General features: G+C 38.9%; 1 protein-coding gene across 4 annotated transcripts in view; it reads left to right on the top strand.

The window, feature by feature from the left end:
• The window catches only part of SH3D19 (SH3 domain containing 19), an 86,727-nt gene that overhangs the window by 51,974 nt on the left and 14,260 nt on the right, over positions 1-20,493 (top strand). For 3 of the 4 annotated variants that reach the window (XM_017805798.1, XM_017805802.1, XM_017805800.1), the window contains 7 exons: positions 99-141; positions 1,300-1,447; positions 1,673-1,874; positions 2,451-3,446; positions 13,358-13,465; positions 16,549-16,661; positions 18,878-18,936. In XM_017805798.1, coding sequence (XP_017661287.1) covers positions 99-141; positions 1,300-1,447; positions 1,673-1,874; positions 2,451-3,446; positions 13,358-13,465; positions 16,549-16,661; positions 18,878-18,936 — 1,669 coding nt within the window. The remainder of the gene's footprint in view (positions 1-98; positions 142-1,299; positions 1,448-1,672; positions 1,875-2,450; positions 3,447-13,357; positions 13,466-16,548; positions 16,662-18,877; positions 18,937-20,493) is intronic. The other variant, XM_017805799.1, reaches the window with a different exon arrangement.

Here is a 20,493-nt window from a genome sequence, read left to right as displayed (position 1 = left end):
GATAGTGGCTTGTTAAGAGCTCTGCTATTATCCTCATTATGTTCCTGTGACAGTGTATTTTAACCTTTTCAAAACTTTTGTTTCTTTTCTTTGAATAGCTTCTCGGACCTCTAGCCATAGTGAACAACAGAGGGATAGAAGGTATGATGCCATTATTTATATTGCAGTTAGGTCTCCTCTGGATTATTTTTTTTCCTTTTCTCTATCCTTAGTGTGTTTAAAAATAAACTAGACTTGGAATAAAATAGAAATACCATGATTCTTAAGCACAGGGTAGGTTAAGAGTTTGAGGAGTTTTCTCATCAACTTTTTTTGTGTCTTCAAAAAGAGAATGCAACCAACCGTCAAACCTCTGCAGAACTGTTTTCTTCTCCTGACATCTATTTACAGGATCATTTCACAATGAAAATAAGCACACTTTCAGGCTTCCGTTCAGTTGCTCAAAGGGCACTGAGAAAGGAGGTCATCAGCCTGGATAGCTGGTGAACTGAATCTGCCATTATTTTAGATGTGAAGGAACTGTACCCCTCTTTTTTTTTTAATTGTTTTTACAATAGTTTTAGGAGTTACGCTTCTGCAGGTTTATTTCTGTTAGCAGGCAGACCCTTCTGTAAGCAGATGCGTTGTCTAGTCACAAAACTCCCTTTTCAAAGTGTATGTTGTGTGAGACTCCAGCTGGATCAGTGGTGCTCTGGGAGCCATGGTCTGGGAACGTGGGCCATCCCTGCAGCTTATGCTCTAAAGCAGCTGGTACAGTAATAAACCAGGGGTAGTACCTATGGGGCCTTCACTGTCACGGAAGTCCCTGGTGTACTCGATGCTGTAAGCAAAGAGGCCCTGTCCCAAAGGCTTCATGAGGCTGCTTCTGCCCCACTTAAGCACGGTGAGAGGTTTCCCTTGAGGTCTGAGGACACACAAGTTTTTAGGTAGCCAGCCAGAAGCAGTTTTAACTACCTACTGTTTTCACACTGTAGCAGGCTAAGGGCAAGCACATGATTACTTCTCATTATCCCATGAAGACTAAGACTTCTGCCATCTAATTGAGTTAAACTTGTGTTTAAGTACTTTAAGCATGTAAATTATTTCACTGAAGCCAATAAACCTACTTTCTGGCTTAGGCATTTAATTAGGTGCTCTGAATAGAAGCCCAAGTGTGTTTGTTAGAAAGGTCAAGTAAGTTGCTTTTAAGTCATGGAAAACTATCTTTGGTTAAATGAAGAGAAAACCTTGGAGTTTTTTACTTAAAAGAACTATTTTTAAATGTTTTAGATAATAATTCTCCTTTGCCTTCATTTCCAGGCGTCCTGAAATTACAATAGTTGCTGCTGAACCCCTCCGGCCATCCTCCTGGTTTCCAGGTGCAAATCCTGTCACTCCTCAGGGATTAGGATTCCCTTCTGCGTCGTCTCATGCTCAGTGGAGAAGAAATGAACGTATTCCAGCTGAGGTGAGCATGAATTTATGTGAGGTGTGTTTGATTTACAAAGGTAAAAAGCAAATTAAAAGAGGAACGGAGTTTTTGCTTGCTTAGGCTTTCATCACATTGAATAGAAGATTTTATGACAGTGTTCTTTTCCTCTGCATATGTTAATTTAGTATTTTTAAATTTATATGGTGCCTTTTTTTTAAAGGATCATATCTGGATGTACATTAATATTTGTCTATTTTGTAGCTTCCACCATCATATGAGCAGGTGATAAAAGAAATCAATCAAGTGCAAGTCAATACAACAAATAACAATAATGCTGCTGCTCCCAGACATACCACTACTTCTGCAACACAAACTGACTTTCCAGAGGAACTAATCAGCCATTTGCCAGGAAGTAATGTAAAAACTAGTGTGCCTACACACTGGGAATCTGCAGGCTGTCGAGGTGAGGCTGATTTGGATTTCTCCTTAATGAAAACCTTACTCTGTTTCCTCAATGTTCTCTGTTATTGGTCTGTGCAGCATTTAATGTGAATAACAGTTAAATTTCTATAAAAATCTTCTCTTCTGAAGGGTTACCATTGCATTCAGACTATAATTAAATCTTGAAAGTTTTGTTTGATTCAGCCAGAATTACAGTCAGAGCTTTGAGGCCTGAGGAGCTCAGATGTCCAATCAAAATAGCAGCACTGTCATACATTCAGACTGAAAAGTGTGGAAACCTAGCTGGGGAAGTTGCTGTACTCTTCTTTGGTATAGATGTTGTTTGCAGGCCCCTCAGTGCTGCAGGTTAACAAGTAGTTTTGAACTTACAACGTGTAGATACCATGCCTTTCAGCAATCTTTAGCTTATTCCTAGAGTTTGTATATTTTTTCATGCATCTTTTTAGAAAGATCACTGCATTTTCACAAGCATTGGTAAGTTCTGAATGAAAACCATCATGTTGACCATCCTGATGGCTGTCAAACCATAACATAAATAAAGTGTTCTGGAATAGGTAACTGAAACCTTTTCTGTTAGCAGGGCAGAGTCCTCCTAAACCTCCTAGGCCTTCTGCATCTCTCCTGATTAAGTCTCCTTCAGAAAATGAGAATCCTTTAATAGTCTTTGAAAATCCTGAAGGTCAGAGGTGCCAAGAAAATCCCAATGCTGTGATATGTCCTGTGCCAAAGCCAAGATCAAGAAGCAATCTCAGACCTGTGGTCAAAAGTACTGAAAGTGAGACAGACAATGGCGAAGAAGTGAACCAGCCCACCACAAAACGGCAGCAACCTGCAGTTCAGCAGTCACCTCTTTCAGATGACAGCTTACTAGACAATCACTTGGTGACAGGCAGCATGAGTACAGAAAAGAGCCAAAATAGTATTGTTTCAAGGATCAAAGTTTTTGAATCCCAAGGAAGTAATGATACCTCAGGATTAGCAAAAAAGCCAGAAATTGCCCCTCGTTCATTCACCCCAAGGTCTGTTACTACAAAGAAGCCAGTAGTTGCTCCAAAGCCAGGGGTAAGCAGAATTTCAGAAGACTGGGATGTGTGGACCGAAAACAAATCGACAGCTTCCAAGGAATTGCAACCTCAGCCTGAAGTAGCTGAGAGCAGTGTTGGAACCAAACCTGAACTGCCAAAGAAGCCAAAACCTGGTCTTGTTAAAAGTAGCAGTAGTGATTTTCTTGATGCAAGGAGTGGATCAGTTGCAGAAAATAGTGATGGACAAAAGAGATTTCCTGTTCCTGCTCCAAGGCCTCTTGTTCCTAAAAAGTCATGTTATGCAGAAAATCCTGCCCTGTCTTTGGCCTCACTAAAACCGGTTGCTGCTCCTTCACGGGCTTCTGTATCTGCCCAAGAAAAAGTTGTCAAGTCTCTGGGGGAATTGTCACCTGCAGCCAACTCCTCAGCACCTGCTTTGCAAAATAAACTAGATGTGGAAGGAGATCTGATCAGTTTTGATGATGATGTTTTGCCCTTAAGTCCAACTTGTGTAGTTAAAGATAGCATCAATTCTGAAGCAGCAGCAGGTAAGAAAAAAATTTTTTAAATGTTCACTGTGGTTACTCTTTGCAGGTATGTGATCCTTTGTGAGTTATGTCTACGTGTCTTGACAGGGTTTATATGGGTGTATGAAACTTCTGGTTTTCTGTTATGTCAAGATCACTATGAAATTACCTGGATTTTGAGACTCGGAAGGTTTCAAGGCTGTATAAATCTCAGAACTTGTCTGCTGGATTTATTACATGATTATTAAAATAATGATTAAAGACTTGATGTTGTATGCTAGATGTCACCTCTAGAATGTATCACAATTTTCTCTGGGGAACTTGGGACATCTTATATCTCGCCGTCTAATCTGACTAATTTATTTAAGTGCCTGAAGTTCTGCAATGGGAAACCTAGTCGTCTGGAGAAGTAGCAATGTTTGTGGCATTTAGGGAAACTTCTGATCAAACATACGGGGACACTCTGTGTCACCAGTTCCTACTTATTTTCTCTGTCCTGTCTTTCTGTCCTGTCTTGTCACATGCTATATGCTAGTTACGCAACTTCGATTTTTTTCTAATAAGTGAAAATAATTATTTCATATGGACGGATCAGTTACTACAGCTACGTCCCTGTTCATAAACCTTGTTTGATACCACTAAGCACTTGGGATTGATTTTTTTAATGCTGTTTTAGGTAGTTTAAAACACAGATTGGGCTATCATTAAATTTTATAGCAATAAGTTTTGCTCTCTTAATATTCAACTATGTCCTGATTTAGCTTACCAACCCAATTGCAATCCAGGGAGAGTTGTGTTTTAAAGCAGAGGGTGTGTCATACAAAATGCTTGTTTAAGAAACTAGCGGTGATTTTTCATCTTTTTTTCTTTTTACTCTCATCTATTGGGTTTGCATGGCAGGGTTTTGGTAGTGGGAGGCTACAAGGATCGTTTTTCTGAGAAGCTGCTAGAATCTTCCCCCATGTCCAACAGAGCAGGAGGGACCCCAAGCTGGAGCAGGGAAAGAGCGTGAGGAGTCCCCCCTCTGAGGAGGAAGAAGGAGCAGCAGAGAGAGTCTGTGATGAGCTGACCACAGCCTCATTCCTGTCTCACTGGCAGGGAAGGTAGAGAAAATTGTGAGGGAAGTTGAGACCAGGAAGAAGGGAGGGGTGGAGGAAGGTGTTTTTAAGATTTGGGTTTATTTCTCATTATCCTACTCTGATTTGATTGGTGATAAATTCAAGTAACTTTTCCCCAAGTCGAGTCTGTTTTGCCCACGACAGCAGTTGGTGAGTGATCTCTCCCTGTCCTTATCTCAACCCATGAGCGTTTTGTTATTTTTTCTCTCCCTGTTCAGTTGAGGGAGATAGAGTGAGTTGAATGATAGAGTGGCTCGGGTGGGCCAATCTACTGTTCTAAGTAGCAGAGAATATTTATATTTTGAAAGGAAAATTATGTTTTTGCTATGTACAGTAAAGGACAGACTTTCCCTCAACCTGGAAAAATTAAATAACATTAATTCTTCTATTAAATCAGAGAATGAGTGTTCACAAATGAAAATCACTTGAAAAAATCCAGCTTTCACGATGAAGTGATAAGAATGTCACTCTTTCTCATTAGTGTCTTAGGTGTTATTCTTGATTTAATTAAGAAGAAAATGCTTTCCATTCTCATGGTTAACAGAGGAATTATTCAAATAGTTCCCTGACTTCTTGAGTTGTCTGTCTGTGATTTTGTTCATGCAATAAAATGTCATCTTTGCTGTAATCACTTCTTGCCTACTAAAGAGAAAAAGGTCCGACAGCATTATCAGTTTATTTCACTGTAAAATTAGGATTAATTCCAGATTTTTACTGTCATTTGTGAGCTCAAGATCATATATTGTGCAATGTCTTGACAGAGTATCCACAAGAACAACACTGGCTTTCTGAAAATGAGGCAACACAGAGCACTAACACTAGCTATTTCTCACGTTCCCGTCAGAACAGCTTAGGATTTGCCAGATGAATCCACAGTGAAATGTTTTGTGAAGGCAGGAAGAGTAGCTCTAATCTTGCTCCCAGTTCCCCAGACCTTTGCATTTCTTACATATTTGTCATTGTCATTACTTAGCAAAATGACAGCACTCTGCTTGTTGTTATGGCAACCCTAGGAAAGGAAGGAGGCTTTTATGCAGTGCTGTTTGAAACCAAGCACCAACATCTTTTTTGTCAGAGAGCCAGTGTTACATCACAGATTGCAGTGTTCCCAAAGCTTCATTTTTTCTGGTACAGCACAACCGAGTCTGGTACTTAGACTAATGCAAATGGAACTGGACGGATCAATCACTGCTGCTGCTAAAGCTGGTGTGGAAGTTAGAAAGTGAAATGTTGAGTTGATGAGAAGGGCGCAGAAGTTGAAGTGAGCATGTGAATGAAAAGGTGAAACAGGCAAAACAAATTCAGAGTCTCCACAGGAATTTAGTTGACTGACATAAGACATCAGCTTCCTCTAACAGAAGGCTTCCATCTCCACAATAGTGAAAGATATTTGAATACTGTGTATGTGCTAATATCAACAGTGTGGACAACAAAACAGTTTATAGTTCCACCAGTTTAACTGTCAGTGTTTAATTGGTAGTTTAAGCTCGCTGGATGATTCTCTTTCAAGTTTACCTCAGGCAATCCCATGGGTTTCATCAGTGTTTGACAGCATCTCCAACAGCACAGCTGTTAGTAGAGTGAATTTACCCTTATCCAAACAGTAATGATTTTATTTTTAGAGGTGAACCATGGCAGAATTTTGCATCCAACTCATGTCTCTGATGCTGGCCCAAGGGCCAGAAAGGAGAAGTCAGTCTACATCAAATCTGTAGAACTGCTTTGTCATCAGCTAAAATTGGTGCCAGTTTTAAGTGCAATAATTTTGGACTCAAAGGCCAAAGATAATGTTCAAAGTCATTTGTATCCTAATGAAACTACTTCTGTTGAAGCCAGTCATTTTAAGATGCGAAGGGATCTGTTTGGGACTCTACATCTTGAGGTTCTAACGCTTGGATGATGGTTGCGATATTCTGGAGCATGTGGGATATTTTTGCATTTCTTTTATAGCTGATAACAGGAATTTGTGCAGTTCCTGAAGTTTTGGTAATCTGTCAGGTGGGCTCTCTTCTCACTTACCCATTTTTACAAAGACTTGGAAATTAAATGCTAGTGCAAGTTTAGCCAAGTGTAAATTCATGGCTTCAGAAGACCCATGATTTTAACCATAATTTGTGTTAGTTGCTGTGTCAAAGCATGTAGTGTGCCTGCTTGCTGAATGTTCTGGCAACGTGTGTTTTGGACAAAGAAAATAAGGTAACTGTGCATTTGAAGTGCACATTTAAATTAAAACTGGAGGTAAATCTTGCTAGAATATTTTTCTTCCTTTTCACGTAAGGGGAGCTATGCTTCCTTCTCTCTAAAACACCATATAATTCATTGATTGCAACTACTGCATTTCTTAATTGTCTTATCTATCTGTCTGTCTATCTAACTATTTTATTGTAGTATAAAGGTTCATTTCTGCCTGTAGGGTGAAAAAAACCCCAACCAAACCAGTGCTGCTATCCATTTATGTGTATTGTTCCTTCTTGCGGTATGAATGGTGGCATTTGTGTGGCATTATAGACAATTCATAAAAACTGCTGCTTTAGTAACTCCAGATTTGTCTGCTGTGGCGATATTGCCCAGCTGCTTGTTTTTAATTGCTTCCTCAGGAAGGAAAAGAAAAACAGAAAAGAACTGAAATAGTTCTAACTTGTAGATTAGTCCAGACATATCTTCAAAATAATGCAGCTTTTCTTAAGGTTCTGCTGCATTACTTCCAATGACTCTTATTGTGGTTATATTAAAGACACCTGTCTCCTTTTTTACTTACTGCCAAAAGTATCAACCCCAGAAAAGAACGAGCTTTTTCATCCATTTTAATCTGCTCTTTGGCTTAAACCTCTTATAAAAACAGATTTGCCTGAAGACATGCTGCTGTGGGGTGGAGTAGTGGAGGTTCGGGTCTGTGTTGTGTCCTGTTGGTTTTGCTGCAGGGTTGGCAGTCTCCAGCAGAAGTGGCAACAAATATCCATTAACTCTTCAGTCACTACAGATGTTTGCTTAGAAAATGTAAATTGGAACCTTCAAGGACCTTGAAAGGAACTCCACTGTTGCTGCAGGAGAGGGCCTTATATCTAGGTTCAGGAAACAAAAAAGGTTTTTAAATCATAGCTGTGTAATAGATGAGGAGCCCTTTAAGTTGTCAAATGCAAATGAATTTGTTTTTGAGTTCTGGGTCTATAGATGCTTGTTAAGTGGTAACACACAAGTAATAATGTTCTTAATAAGATCTGTCTTCTCTGATGATTAAATTTGTTTATTTTACAGTAACAAAATGCAGACATCCTTTGATCAGAAAGTTTGTTAAAGAACAATAAAATGCTTATTTGAGAGAAATGTTTTTAAATAAAACTATTTTTTTCCTTTGCTGAAAACGTGAGATTCTTGCAAGAGAGTAGATAGGTATTTTAAACAATATTATAAATTACCTTGTCCTTCACATTTTCAATAGGAAAAGATTTTGTCTGCCCTACTGCTTTCCATTACCTGTTTTGGAAATTTCCAGCTAGCCTGTTTTGGGGCACTCAAATCTCTTGCCAGTGAACAACCATTTATTCACCTGGAAAGAATGGACAAGGCTGTGTTTCTTAGTCTCCAGGGTAACTTGGAGACTTATTTTCTTTGTCACCCAGTGTATGTCCAAATACCCTCTGGCATCCAGTTTTTGAAGTTAGACCAGGTTACGTAACCAATTTCTAACAACATGCCCTCATAGCTGACCTGTTCTGGGCAGGAGGTTTGATTAGAGACCTCCTGAAGGCTCTTGCAATCTGAACTATCCTAATCTTACTTCAACTAGCAAAATAGATTAATGGTGTAGGAGTAGCCTCCAAACTCTCACATATAGCTCATGCTGGGATACACAGTTGTTTTGTGCCAAAGGCACTGTAATTTCTATTACCTTTACTAGTATGGGCAATCTAGCAATGAACCAAATGGTTATGCTTTTAGATATACACGGGTACAAAGTGTGGGGGTTCCGACACTTTGAGAGAGAAGTGCTGAAAGCTCAGAAAAGGTCCATCTGTGTATCTCTGTCTGTGTATGAGTAGTACATGTGTAGTTTCCCACCTCATGAATGCTTTTATTGCCGTTCAGTGTTACAATAGCCCAAGAAATTTTGCTGTTCTAGTAGATTTTATCTGCTCTCCAGCTTTCTGACACTGTGGATGAGACATTCCATTGCTCAGCTAAGGACAGCTTGCATTTTCAACGAGTACATTTAGGTCAGATCTTCTGTTGCATCTCTTGGCAAATTCTTTTTCTATACTTTCCAGAGAATACAAAACTCTATATAATGCTTTGTCTTTGTGCGCTTTTGTCACACTGATTGCTAGGCTCCTTCTGCAAAGCAGATGTACTTTTCCTCTGCTCCAATTTTAAATCTGAAAGGATACTAAGTCTCCTGCTGTATAATACTGTATTCCTTTCATTTGAGTGAGCTGGTCTAGTTTCCCAGTGTTAAGAGAACGCTGAGAAGCCTGAGTTTCACTTGAACTTACTTTCATGTTGTTTACAGATCAGATCCTGAAAGAACCTGCGTCATACTGTCTCTCTATTGTTTGGTTTGTTTTTTTTTCTTTTTTAATTTCCCAGCCTGTTAAAATATATGATCATGGCCACATCATGACAATTTTCCATGCAGAGGGAACTGCAAATCACTTCTTTTGTGAAATGTGATGTAGTCCGTATTATTTTCTCCATGTCAGAAATACCATTTCTAAGAACAGCAAACAGTTATTTGTCTTGATGAAAAATACTGTGGAAAACAGACTGGGAAAATCACCGATGCTGGAATTTAGGTAGGATACCTGTCTAGTACATCTCTTTGTAGTTGTAAATAGGTTGAGGTTTAAAATGTCTGAGTGAACACCAGACTTTTTATTGTGGCATTTCACAGTGTTTCTTGAGCATGAACCTCATTCTTCTCTGGGATGTTATCTGTCAGATTTCCATTGAATCTTCAGATATATTACTAGGAGGACCTGTTTGTTGAGAATCTTCCCCAGATATGGGTTGAGTATGCTTCCGTAAACACCAGAGTGTTTTTATGGGCCTAGGTTTTAATAAAACCATTTGTTGATGAGGTTTGTGTCTATTCTCTATTCCTGGAAGACTCTGACAACAGTCCTGTTCTGTGTGAAGAGAATGTATGAACTGATTTAGTTTTTTTAATTAAAAACCACAGTTGCATACTTCTGTAGTGGCAAGCGGGGTTCATGTCAGCATCCCCACCTTTTGTACTACATTGTTCTCATGTGTACTGAGTACTCCTTGCAAGACTGAGCACCTTCACAACAGATAGTACTAGTCTGTGCTTTTAACTTTCCACATATTATTTGTTTGGAGATACCCCTTATTGCTGCTGAGGTATCTGTTACCTCTTACTCCCTCTCAAAGACTACCAATAAATATTTCAGAAAGATATCTGTCCATCCTCTTCACATGGGCAAAACCAGTGTTTGTTCTGTAAGCTCCTAATTTTCTATTTTAAACAAGGGTAGTAAATGAAAATGGGGGGGAAAGGCTGTCTCTCCTAAGCTGTTGAAAGAAAAGAGGTGATATAGAGTATATTTGAATACAGAGCTTTCATTTGTCTTTCCTGTGTACAAGCACACTAACGTATGTTATCACATAAACCTTTGAAACAGAAGCTGTAGAAAAATGAAACTAAGGAAGACACAAACTTTAAGAATCGTTCTAAAAGTTTAATAAAAAAAATCAATAGAAATCTGTTGATATGTGTTATGAAAAATGACTTGCAGATTAATTTCCTTGAGCTGAGAAGCTTTAAATGAGTATATTAACAGTTCTGTTTTCACACCTCTGTGAATTATGCTCAAACGATGCCCAATTGTTGTTAAACAACATAAAAATTTGATATGTTGTCAGTCCCATTGCACAAAGCAGCACAGTTGTTTTCTCAGCCAATTTCTGCTGCAAACCCAGCACTGGGGAATGGAATAACACAAACAAGGTAATGAGTTTTAAACTAATTATGAGGTGACAACAGTATAATTGAACATCAGATAATGAGTAGAAAACTAACGTTCATCAAATGGTTTTCTCAACCTTAGAAATTACTTTTCTCAGACTTGAAATTATCAAATGTTTTGATGTGGAGACCTCTGCCAACTGTTGAATGGTCAAGAAAACCATTTCTATGCATAGCAGTGATTAACAGCTGACAATCAGCAATTTTGTACAATTTTAAATCTCCTATAAATTTACAAGAATACAGAACTGTGATTATTTTGGGTGTTTAGAGCATTTCCACTTGGTCTCACAATGTCTCTATTTTTATAAGATGGAGGCTTTGGAAAACTGTTTCTTCACTGTTCATGCAGAACTTCCCTAACCTCTGCAGAACCTTATCCTGGGAGGTGCTGTGTGTGCCAGTGTGTTCCTTATGGTCCTGCTGTGTCAAGGAGCCCATGACTTAGCCCTGCTCACCTTTCTGCTGTTCGTCCTGTCTCTCCAGCATCCCAATGGGCCAGTGCAGCCTTGAGGCCCCACTGCCCTACTGCCCCGCCAGGGTCACTCCTCAAATGTGTCATAGAGTTGCCAGATAACTGAAAGAGAGAAGAAAGCCCAGGTTTTCTCTCTTTTTCAGCTGCACTTAAAGTCACTCTGAACACCAGGACAAGAGTTAAGATTAGATAAATCTTTGGGGGTTTTAATGCAATTCAAGAGTTAGCATTGTAGCTAGTAGACAACGGGATTTTTGTTTCTTGTAATGACTGTACTGCCAGAATGCTTCCACCCCTCTTGTGATCTGTGTTTTCAAGAATTCTAGGAAAACTCTTACTCTGATGCAGCTTTCATTGAAGAAACACAAACCTTTTACTGACTAGTGCTAATCTGTAACTTCAGCAAGATGTTAGTTTTGCCCTTACCTTCTAAAATAGTGTCAGTTGCCTGTGCCTAGTTTCTGGATGCACCAGGGTCATTGAGCACAATGTGACGGAGCCATCTTCTGTCTAGATGGTAACAGAGCTTATTTTTAACTATACCTTTAGCTGTAGACAGATTGTTGACCTGACATGATCCTTTGTACCTGAAGTGTTGTACAAGTAGCTTGACAGACGGAACTGATGTACTTGATTCATGATTGAAAATGTGATATGAAGGTACCCAGGTGAATTTCTGGGGAGCCTGTCTTGGCTTGGAGAGAGGCCATGGCACAAACCCACATAGCACACCTATACATGCTGGATCCACCTGTGAAGGAAGCCTTAAGCAAGGGGCTAGAGGGAGGTGGACATCTGAGCAGGGGTGAACATGCACGGGCTCTGTGGCACATGGTCCCTGCTGTGTGACAGCTGCACACTGGCAACGGGAGCAGGGGGCAAAGAGGGGGGGCTGCCTGCAGCAGGGAGAAGCGCCCAGGAAGGGGAGAGGCAGAAGAGTCTGGGGAGCTGTGGCCACCAAACTTACGTGCATCCAGGAGGGCATGAGATTGTTCATAAATAAGTACTGTTTTTCTGGATTTTCCTAAATCTTATGGAAATTCCCAGACACAGATTTGTTGTGTCTTGCTAAACCACATTGTGATATGGTATCCAAGATTACTTAGAAGAAATCATGAGTTAATATTGCATAATTTTAATTGGTTTTTATAAGTGTTGAAGATAAAATTTTGTTAAATACAGGGTTTTCCAAATTAGTCAGGAAGCGTGGCAGTAGTTTTGAGAAAGGGTATACTTTTATAAAAGTCATGAAGCATTTAAAGAGATGCCCAGCATACTTGCTCTCTTAGGCTCTGACACTCCATAAATAACATCTCATTGAGCTATACATCTAAAAAGGCCACCAGAGGAGATCAGACTCAGTTGTTCTGGCTAGGAATATGTGTCATGGAGAATTTATCATCCAGAGTGCTTCTCCAGTTTCTACTTCACACTTTTATGATATCGTTAAGCGTTGCCATTTTACAGCAGTTTTTGGTAATGTCAGAGAAAGAAGTAGCAGTTGTTAACAAGAGAGGAGAGGTGTAAATGTGGTATCGCTCTTTGACATGAAGGTGTACATGAGAAAGACCCATTGATTTGGTTTTTATTTATGCACAACTATTTTTACAGCTGCCTTCTACATGTGCCTATGTTCCTATGCCTATTAATAAGATATCAGTGCTGAAGTTTGTGAAGCATGGAAAACATTGCTCCTGTGTTACCAATGGAATGATTGGAAAGGCTTGTAAAGGAATGAGTGATACAGGCAGGGGCAGAGCTCAGGCACAACTCGCAGTCCTTGGTCTGAACCAGTCTCCTCCGTGTCACTAGGTTTATAACCAATAAAGTGATACAGAATCTTCAAGGGAATTAGTTGTTCTACAGCAAAGACATTTTGTAATTGGTAATATTTAAATGTTTTGTTTTGTTTTGTTTCTGTAGGCATTTTATCTGCTGCAGTGCCGATTGTTTAGCTTTGACTAGATTTTATTGATTAAAACTTATAGTGAATGTGTTCACAGCTATGTCTACATATCAGAGCAACTGCTTTGAAAACATTTCCCTAAAGCCATTCTGCTTTCAGGTCCCTATTGCCAAGCAATGCAGTTTCTCTTGTTCAGTGGCTTATATAATCCCAGAAGGTATCTGGAGCATGTCTGTGTTAAGTCAGCTATGAATGCAGATGTACAAAGAAGACATGTTATGTACAAATTGCTGAGTACACTAGTTGCATCAGCCTAATTTATTTATTTTTTTTATTACTATCTTGGGTGTGAAGTGTAAATATCCTTAATAATAATGAAAGCAATACTTGGTGAGATAGGTGTTCAACAAATAAATATTAAATATGTCGGGGGGTTTTTTCCCCTTTTAGATCCATTTCAGTTCCTCGCCAAAAATGAAACTGCAAAGGAACAGCCGGCTCAATCAGCTTTAGCTCGGAAACCCACTGTGATCCGAATCCCAGCTAAACCCGGGAAACGTAAGTTCTTCTCCCAAATTGTCTGAGAAATCTATTAGAAAATAATTTCACCTGGAACTCAATGTTTATTAATTGATTTGCTATTTACTAGCTCTATTAGGTGCCAGAGGAATCCCGTGGTACAGTTTGACAAGACAGAGCAGCCAACCTAAAGGCTGCGGTGGGAGGGAGAAATAGATGAGAATCATGTTCCACTCTCCATGCCTCCCAGCTACCTCATCTGGCTCCCTCCATTGCACTGAGTCTGATGTCTCAAACCTTATGGGGCTAATGCATATCAAAGGGGAAAGAGTGTGTGTGAGGCGGATCTAAACACTGGCAGGGAAGAGCGGGACACCCTTCCCGCAGAGGCGAGCTTGTTTTGTCAGCTAAACCTTATCACGGAGCTGATTGGCCAAATTGATTTTGGCTCTGACCTCAGCTGATGTTATTTTAATGCTGCTCCCAAGCTTCCTGGGAGCCACTTGATCTTCGTACACTGGAGTATATGCTTGTTTCTGTTTAGCCTAATGTTTTATCTTCAGAGCTTAGGGAGAAATGTCAGAAGATAGCTCTTAAAACTCATATTTCAAAATCGTGTTTTGCTACACTGAGTACGTGTAGAGTCAGCTTGTAGCAACAGTATGTCCAGGTGGCTTTTCTCCTGAGACTTTCTCTCATTATTTCCCAAGTTTCCATCTCCCCCTGTCACCAACGCAGTGCTAAAATACTACATTTTGTTGTCCCCTGCATGTGTGAGAAGTGCAGTGGTAATGATTAAAAATGCAGAAAGACTGAAGATAAAGCTGTGAGGAAAAGTCCTTCTGTTAATATCTGATTGTAAATAAAAGGTTTTTTTCAGTTAGAAGAACATGTTTGTGAACTACTGTGAAGAACCCCTGACATAGTTCTTCTCCATAAAGAAATTGTAATTTCCATTATAAAAAAAACAAAACCAAACAAACTGCTACCAACCACCTGACAGTTTTTTTCGTTTTCTTTTCTTTTTTTTGTCTGAGACAATTCTCTTTTGAACTTGTAAATAACTGGTCCCTTGCTGCTCTCTAGTGGTAATTTTTTTTTCCAGAGAAGACTGCCCGTTGTCCTGTACTTAGCTACAAATGTCAGGAGGGTGTGAAGGACTGCTTTATGGGAGTCTGTGGCTGGAAGATTAATGGGATATGGAGGAACAGAAGCAGATTCCAAGAAAGCAGAGTAGTTTTTTGTCAGATAGGAGCTGCTACAGAAATGTAAGCTGTTAAAAGTTAAAAAATGGGAAAAGTACAACTGGATCAAGGTATAACATGGATATAGTAGGATTTACATTGTAAAAGGGCCACATAATCTCAGTACAGGGGGTCTTTCACCATATTAAGGGAGATAAATTCTGTCAGGAACCAGCACAAACCAAAAAGAAAAACTCCAATAAACAAACAAACAAAAAACACCAAAAAAACCCCTAATCATCAACAACAACAACAAAGCCACCCACCCAGCACTACCAAAAAGAAGATAGAGTTGGATGCTTAGGAATTTGAACTCCAGTAAAGTATTTAATTAGCATTAGCATTTTTGTTGAGATGTGATTAGAAAGGAAGCATTAAACTTCCACTTCAGTTATTACACTTAGAAATCACTGAAAAGAACACCTGCCATCTACTTGTTCAGGTTTTTTATCTTCCTTTAGTTCCTTTAATTTTGTCTTATGAAGAGTAAGGGAGAGAAAATCAGGCCATCTGTGTATATAGCAAGATTTGAAGTGGATAAATAAATGTCTCGTGCTTTTTATATGTCAGTAAGATGTGATAAGAGAAGGTTTCTTTTGCAATTACTGTCAGGTATTGTTTTTTATTTTTCATCCATCACACTAGCTTAGAAGAGTGATGAACTTTCTAACTTTTTTCCCCCATGCTTGGTCACTGCCAACACAGTAACTATGATCTGCTCCTAAGAATCAGGGATTTATCCTTGAACTGATGAATTTTTAAATATCACAGCAGTGATTTACATCATAGTAATGCAACAGAGGTGTTAAAAATAAACAGCACTTCTCCTTCCTATGTATTGTTTCTTTGTGGAGAGTATTTTTCATGGAATGAGCAACTGAAAGTTTTCTTTTGGACAGCATCTCTCTTCTTTGTTGTCATCACTCTATAAATGTCCAGGCTGTCTACACATATTTTTACTTAACTCCAAGTCCAGCAGGAATTCAGAAGAGCTTAAGTGTCTGAAATTCATTCTGTTAAATGAATTTTCTTGATATACAAACACATTGTAAAATAGATGACAAGGTTCCAATATATAAAGACGAAATGTTTGGTAAATATGCTGGCAAAACTTGTCCAAGTGCTTCCCAGGTTTCAATGGCAGAGACATTCAAAGCAAATGTCATATAATTACCAGAGTTTTATATTCTTTATTGAGACCGAGGACATCATCACTCTTTCCTAGTAAGAGCTTACTGTTTCCTCTTCCATGTCCTAAATTTGCTTAACTCCTTAAAGACTGCCCAGGAGCTTCTGTCTCTGTTTTCTGTCACCCTGAGTTTTGTAGCAGGCAACGCTTTATTTTCTTGCCTTTACCTTTCTGGAGATTCTTCCATCCAAGTCTCCTGATCTTTCAGGGTTACTTGAAATAACCCTCAGCTGTTTTCCAGCCTGAGGGATATTCCAGGAGCTGACAGCTGAAAAAAAAGTGAGCCGGTTTAGAAATGTGGCTGAGAGATGGTGATGGTGTTTCAGGGGTATCCAGTAATGAGTCTGACATTCCCAGGGGTAGAAACTCTTCTACTCATCTAATATTATATCAATGAGTTTTGCAGCTGAAACCCTGAAACTCTAGAATAACTTGCTGGTGTTCTGAGAGTAAAGTGAAGATCTGTTATGCAGGGTGGGAAATACTCCTGAATTCAGCCTCAGAGTTGCAATGTTTGCTTCAAGTCCTTTTTCTCTTTGCTAGTCTTTAAGTGGTTCTTCCCATTGGCTGCTCTGGCTTTGAGGAAGGAAGTTGCATTCACAGAAAAATGCCCCATTTTGTCTATTGTTGGTCCATGTAAAGAAGCTATTAATTTGAATTTCATTTGGGAACTTTTGGTCTTTTTGCAGCTTTAAATGACATCCCACATAGCCCTCCACCACTTCCTGCTGAAAAGCCTATTGGGAACACATCTGATATCACAGTGAGAAAACCCAACAGTGGTGACCTAGTGAAAAAAGGGGTAAGTTAGAACTGTTTTCCTGTATTACAGCTTTGTGTGTTGTGGTTAACAGATCTCTTGTGACTCTCAAACATTTGTAAAGTAAGTTATTTGAAGGACCAAAAGATGAAAAGGACTACTCAAAAATCTAAGGCTTTTTTCTTTTAATTATGTTCTTTAATTTAATTAGGTAATTTAGACTGCTGTCAGTTCTGAAAAGCACTTAGGTGATTTTACTAAACTTTGATCACATCTATCTTCAATTTTCTGTATTTATCATCTGGAATCAGGATATTCTACAACTTAATTTCAAAAGCACTGCAAAGTAGTTCAAAGTCCATTGGGATTTACATAGTGAAATGTTGTCAAAGTCCTTTAGAAATCTATTTTTTTTTTGCCTTCATACAGACAATAGCTCTTAATGTCTGTGCTAATTTCTGGGCAGAGGAAACTTTTCTGTAGAAGAATGAAGCTTGCTTTTTTTAAGCTCTTCTAGTTGTTTCTATTCAGTTGAACCACGTATTTTGGAAAGTGAGGCTCTGCTCCTCGCTCCTGACCACCTACACAGTAATGGTGGACATTGTAGCTGCATATCCTGTATGCCATTTGGCACAGATTTACAAAAATGAATTAAAATAAACTAGAAAATGACAGTAAAATTTTCTAATACTGAGTTCTGTGATGGCAAGAATGTCAGAGAATCGTGTGGGAACCACAGGCAGTAAAAAATCAAATCAAATCAAAAGCCCTCACTAGCTGGACAGCTGCCAACAAATGCCTTTGTACCTACCTTTGCTATTAAGGTAAAGGGTTTTTAAATGTCACAATTGAAAAGGCTATTCAGTGAGGTCCCATCTTTTCTGGATAATGCTGAAAAAATAATTTCCGATACAAGACATTAAATAACATTTTATGCAGTGCTACTCCAAAACTTGTACAAGGTCATTCAGGTTATTGTGATGGGCATGTGTAAGCTTCAGAGGATGTTTTTAAGAAAACGATTGCATTGAATCCACTGAAACACTTGAATCTTATCTGTGGAAAGATAAGAACTGTGCTCCTAAAACTAGTATTGTTTGTCGGTGTCGGTGATCAAATGGCAACAGTAAAAATCGTTGACCGTAAGTAGCAGTTGGCACAGATTTCTTCTGTTTCTGAAAAGGAAAATTTTTGGTACGAGGATAACATGTTCATCTGAAAGTGGCAGGTTGTTTTCTTTCTAATCAGGATTGTTTAATCAGGACAATAATTTGGGGACTCAGTCAAGGGTCAAATTTTGTCACAAAATACATCTAAGTATTTTCTAGGTGGGAAAAGTCACAGAAGTTGTTTATGAGTTTCAAGCACATTCAAGCACCGAATTAAGTAAACGAGACTGTTCAGACGTATTTCAAACTACTGGTTCAGAAAGGATCCTTTTGAACCCAGATTCAGCACTCTGATTTACCACACTGTGCCAGAAGCAGCTGTGCTTGTTCAGTGAAGCTGGCAGAATTTTCTGGCACTGGGATGAAAACGAACAGCAGGAGGCAGTAAGGATGTTCACTTGTTAGTCCATCGCTGTGGTCCAAGCCCTTCAGACATGGCACATGTCCCCCCTCTCCTGACTGCTGTGGGGCAGTAATCCCTGACAGGGCCAGCATGGACACCTGGGAGGAGTGATGCCTTAATTTGCCAAAGCAAGATTCACTGGGGTTTATCTGTTAGATCTTTAGGAAACATATTTAGATGCCTTTTTTAATGGGAGCTAATGTTATTTCCAAGAGACACTGTCCTGTGTGAGTTGCATTAATGTCATGTTTTCTGCTTTAAGACTGCTCAAAGTGTCTTAAAGACGGCTCAAAGTCTCTTTCATATGTCAAAGTTAAATAAAAATTGATAATATGAAATCCTATGGGCAGTGTAGTGGTAAATTTGTATGACTCCTCTATTTCACTCTTAAGCCCTACTGCTGTGCAGTAGGAAAAGAGGGCTGGATCATACTTAATGCACAATTTAATCTGTGTTTCAAGTAGTAAACCAGGTCATTTACATCTCCCTCTATGTCCAACAACACCTTAAAAGGCTGGAACACACCATAATACTTATTACTTTACTCCCAGACCTCCAGAAACTTGTTTTTCACATCTGTGGGATATAATTTAATATAAGAAATATATAATTTCACCAAGATCTGTTATGGGTTTTTTTTTTCTTTAGGCTTAAAGAAATATCTTTTTTCTTTTGAATCATTTTAGGAGTTGAATCATTCAGAACAGGGTGGAGTGGCTCAACAAGAACCTGTACTACCCCCAAGGTAAGTGCAGTTCTTCAGAGACTCACTTAAAATTTTCTGAATGTGTTTCTGAATTAATTTATCTAGTTAGTCTCAAAGTAGACACTACCAATTTTTAGTTATAACTCTATAGTCTTGGCTAGGTAGTATGATTACTAATAAACAGGCAGGACCAAATTGCTAGCTGATTGATACTTGTTTGTACATTAGTGGTATGAGCAGGGAGATTATAGGACAGCTGTTTGACTTTTCAGCTAATATACAGTGGATGCTGACAGTCATTCCTTTCTACATCTTTAACCTTTTCACCCACAGCACTTGCACTTGTGGCAGGGTTTGAGTGGTGAAGGAATGGAGGTGGCAGATGCTGCCACTCTGGAAATGGCCGATGCTGGGCCAGCAGCTTCCCAGAAGCACTGACTAGTTTGTACAGTTCAATTCAGACCTAAAACACCTGTGAAGGTGCAGGATCAGTGGTAACTTTGGTTTTTTTTTATTCTTCTGAACCAACAAGAAAAAAGGTCTGCAGAGGCAAAACTTGCTGGACCCACCTTAAATTCATGTCCACTCAATGCCAGAGACAGAGGGGAGGGAGATACGGCACTGGCTAGCCAGCCACTGTGGCTGTCTCAGCATTTGCATTCTGAATCTGTGGGTTTAAACACAACAGTTTACTCTGATGTATCAGGACAAGAGAATCTTTCTGTTATTGAGCTGAGTCTGTCATTAATGATAAGTATTTGTTAACGTGAAAGACTGTGGTTGTACACGCAAGAGAACACCTTGTGGTGTTACTTCCCCACGTTCAGTTTAGCGTAACAACATTCCTGATTATTATGAGGGTCTCTGGAACTGCAATAAACTTTTTGTTCTTTCACTCTTCTGCTCAAATGGATTTTTAATTTTTTTTTTTTAAGTAAGCAGTAATAATTTGCTGAATTGTTTTTTAGAGTCTTCTTGTTTAGTTGAGTTGCCTTACAAATGTATGGGTTGATCTGTTTACAGATTCAGTGCAGTCTAACTTGGAATTTCCCTTTTTGTCAATATTAAAAATACTCAGTTTAGGATGAGGCCAAGAAAGGGGAGAGGTAGAAGTTGAACGAAAGTGGAATTTTTTTTGAAATTTAAAAATTAATCCATACTCAACTAGTAATAGAGAACTCTTATAAGGAACATTAGTAGAGCAATAATGTCTTCTCAAGTGGTGGATGACACTGACAAAATGTGTTAGAATGATACTTCAAAGATCCACTAATGCACATTTGTTGGGGTTGATAATTTTTGCAGACCTTGCTGAGTTACTTTATATGAAAAAAAGAGAAACAGTTATAGCAGAAACTTGCAATAACTGGCTGAAGATTTTCCTATAACAATCAAATAATACTGTTTTTTTGGAATAGTGGTAGTGCCAGGGTTCTTAATAACAGAATGACTAAATTTTATGTACATAATTCTTGTTTATAGCAGAGGTGATTTTTAATTAGCAATTTATTGATTTGGCCACACTCTTTGATTCTAAAAATCATGAGTCATGTGTATTGTATAAGCAGCTTTGTTTAATCAATGCTTAGTAAGGGG

Source organism: Lepidothrix coronata, unplaced genomic scaffold, assembly GCF_001604755.1.
Source record: "Lepidothrix coronata isolate B3197 unplaced genomic scaffold, Lepidothrix_coronata-1.0 Scaffold13, whole genome shotgun sequence".
NCBI classification, from domain to species: domain Eukaryota; kingdom Metazoa; phylum Chordata; class Aves; order Passeriformes; family Pipridae; genus Lepidothrix; species Lepidothrix coronata.
The sequence above is the reverse complement of the archived record's forward strand: the minus strand, read 5'-3'. Positions and strand labels throughout refer to the sequence as shown.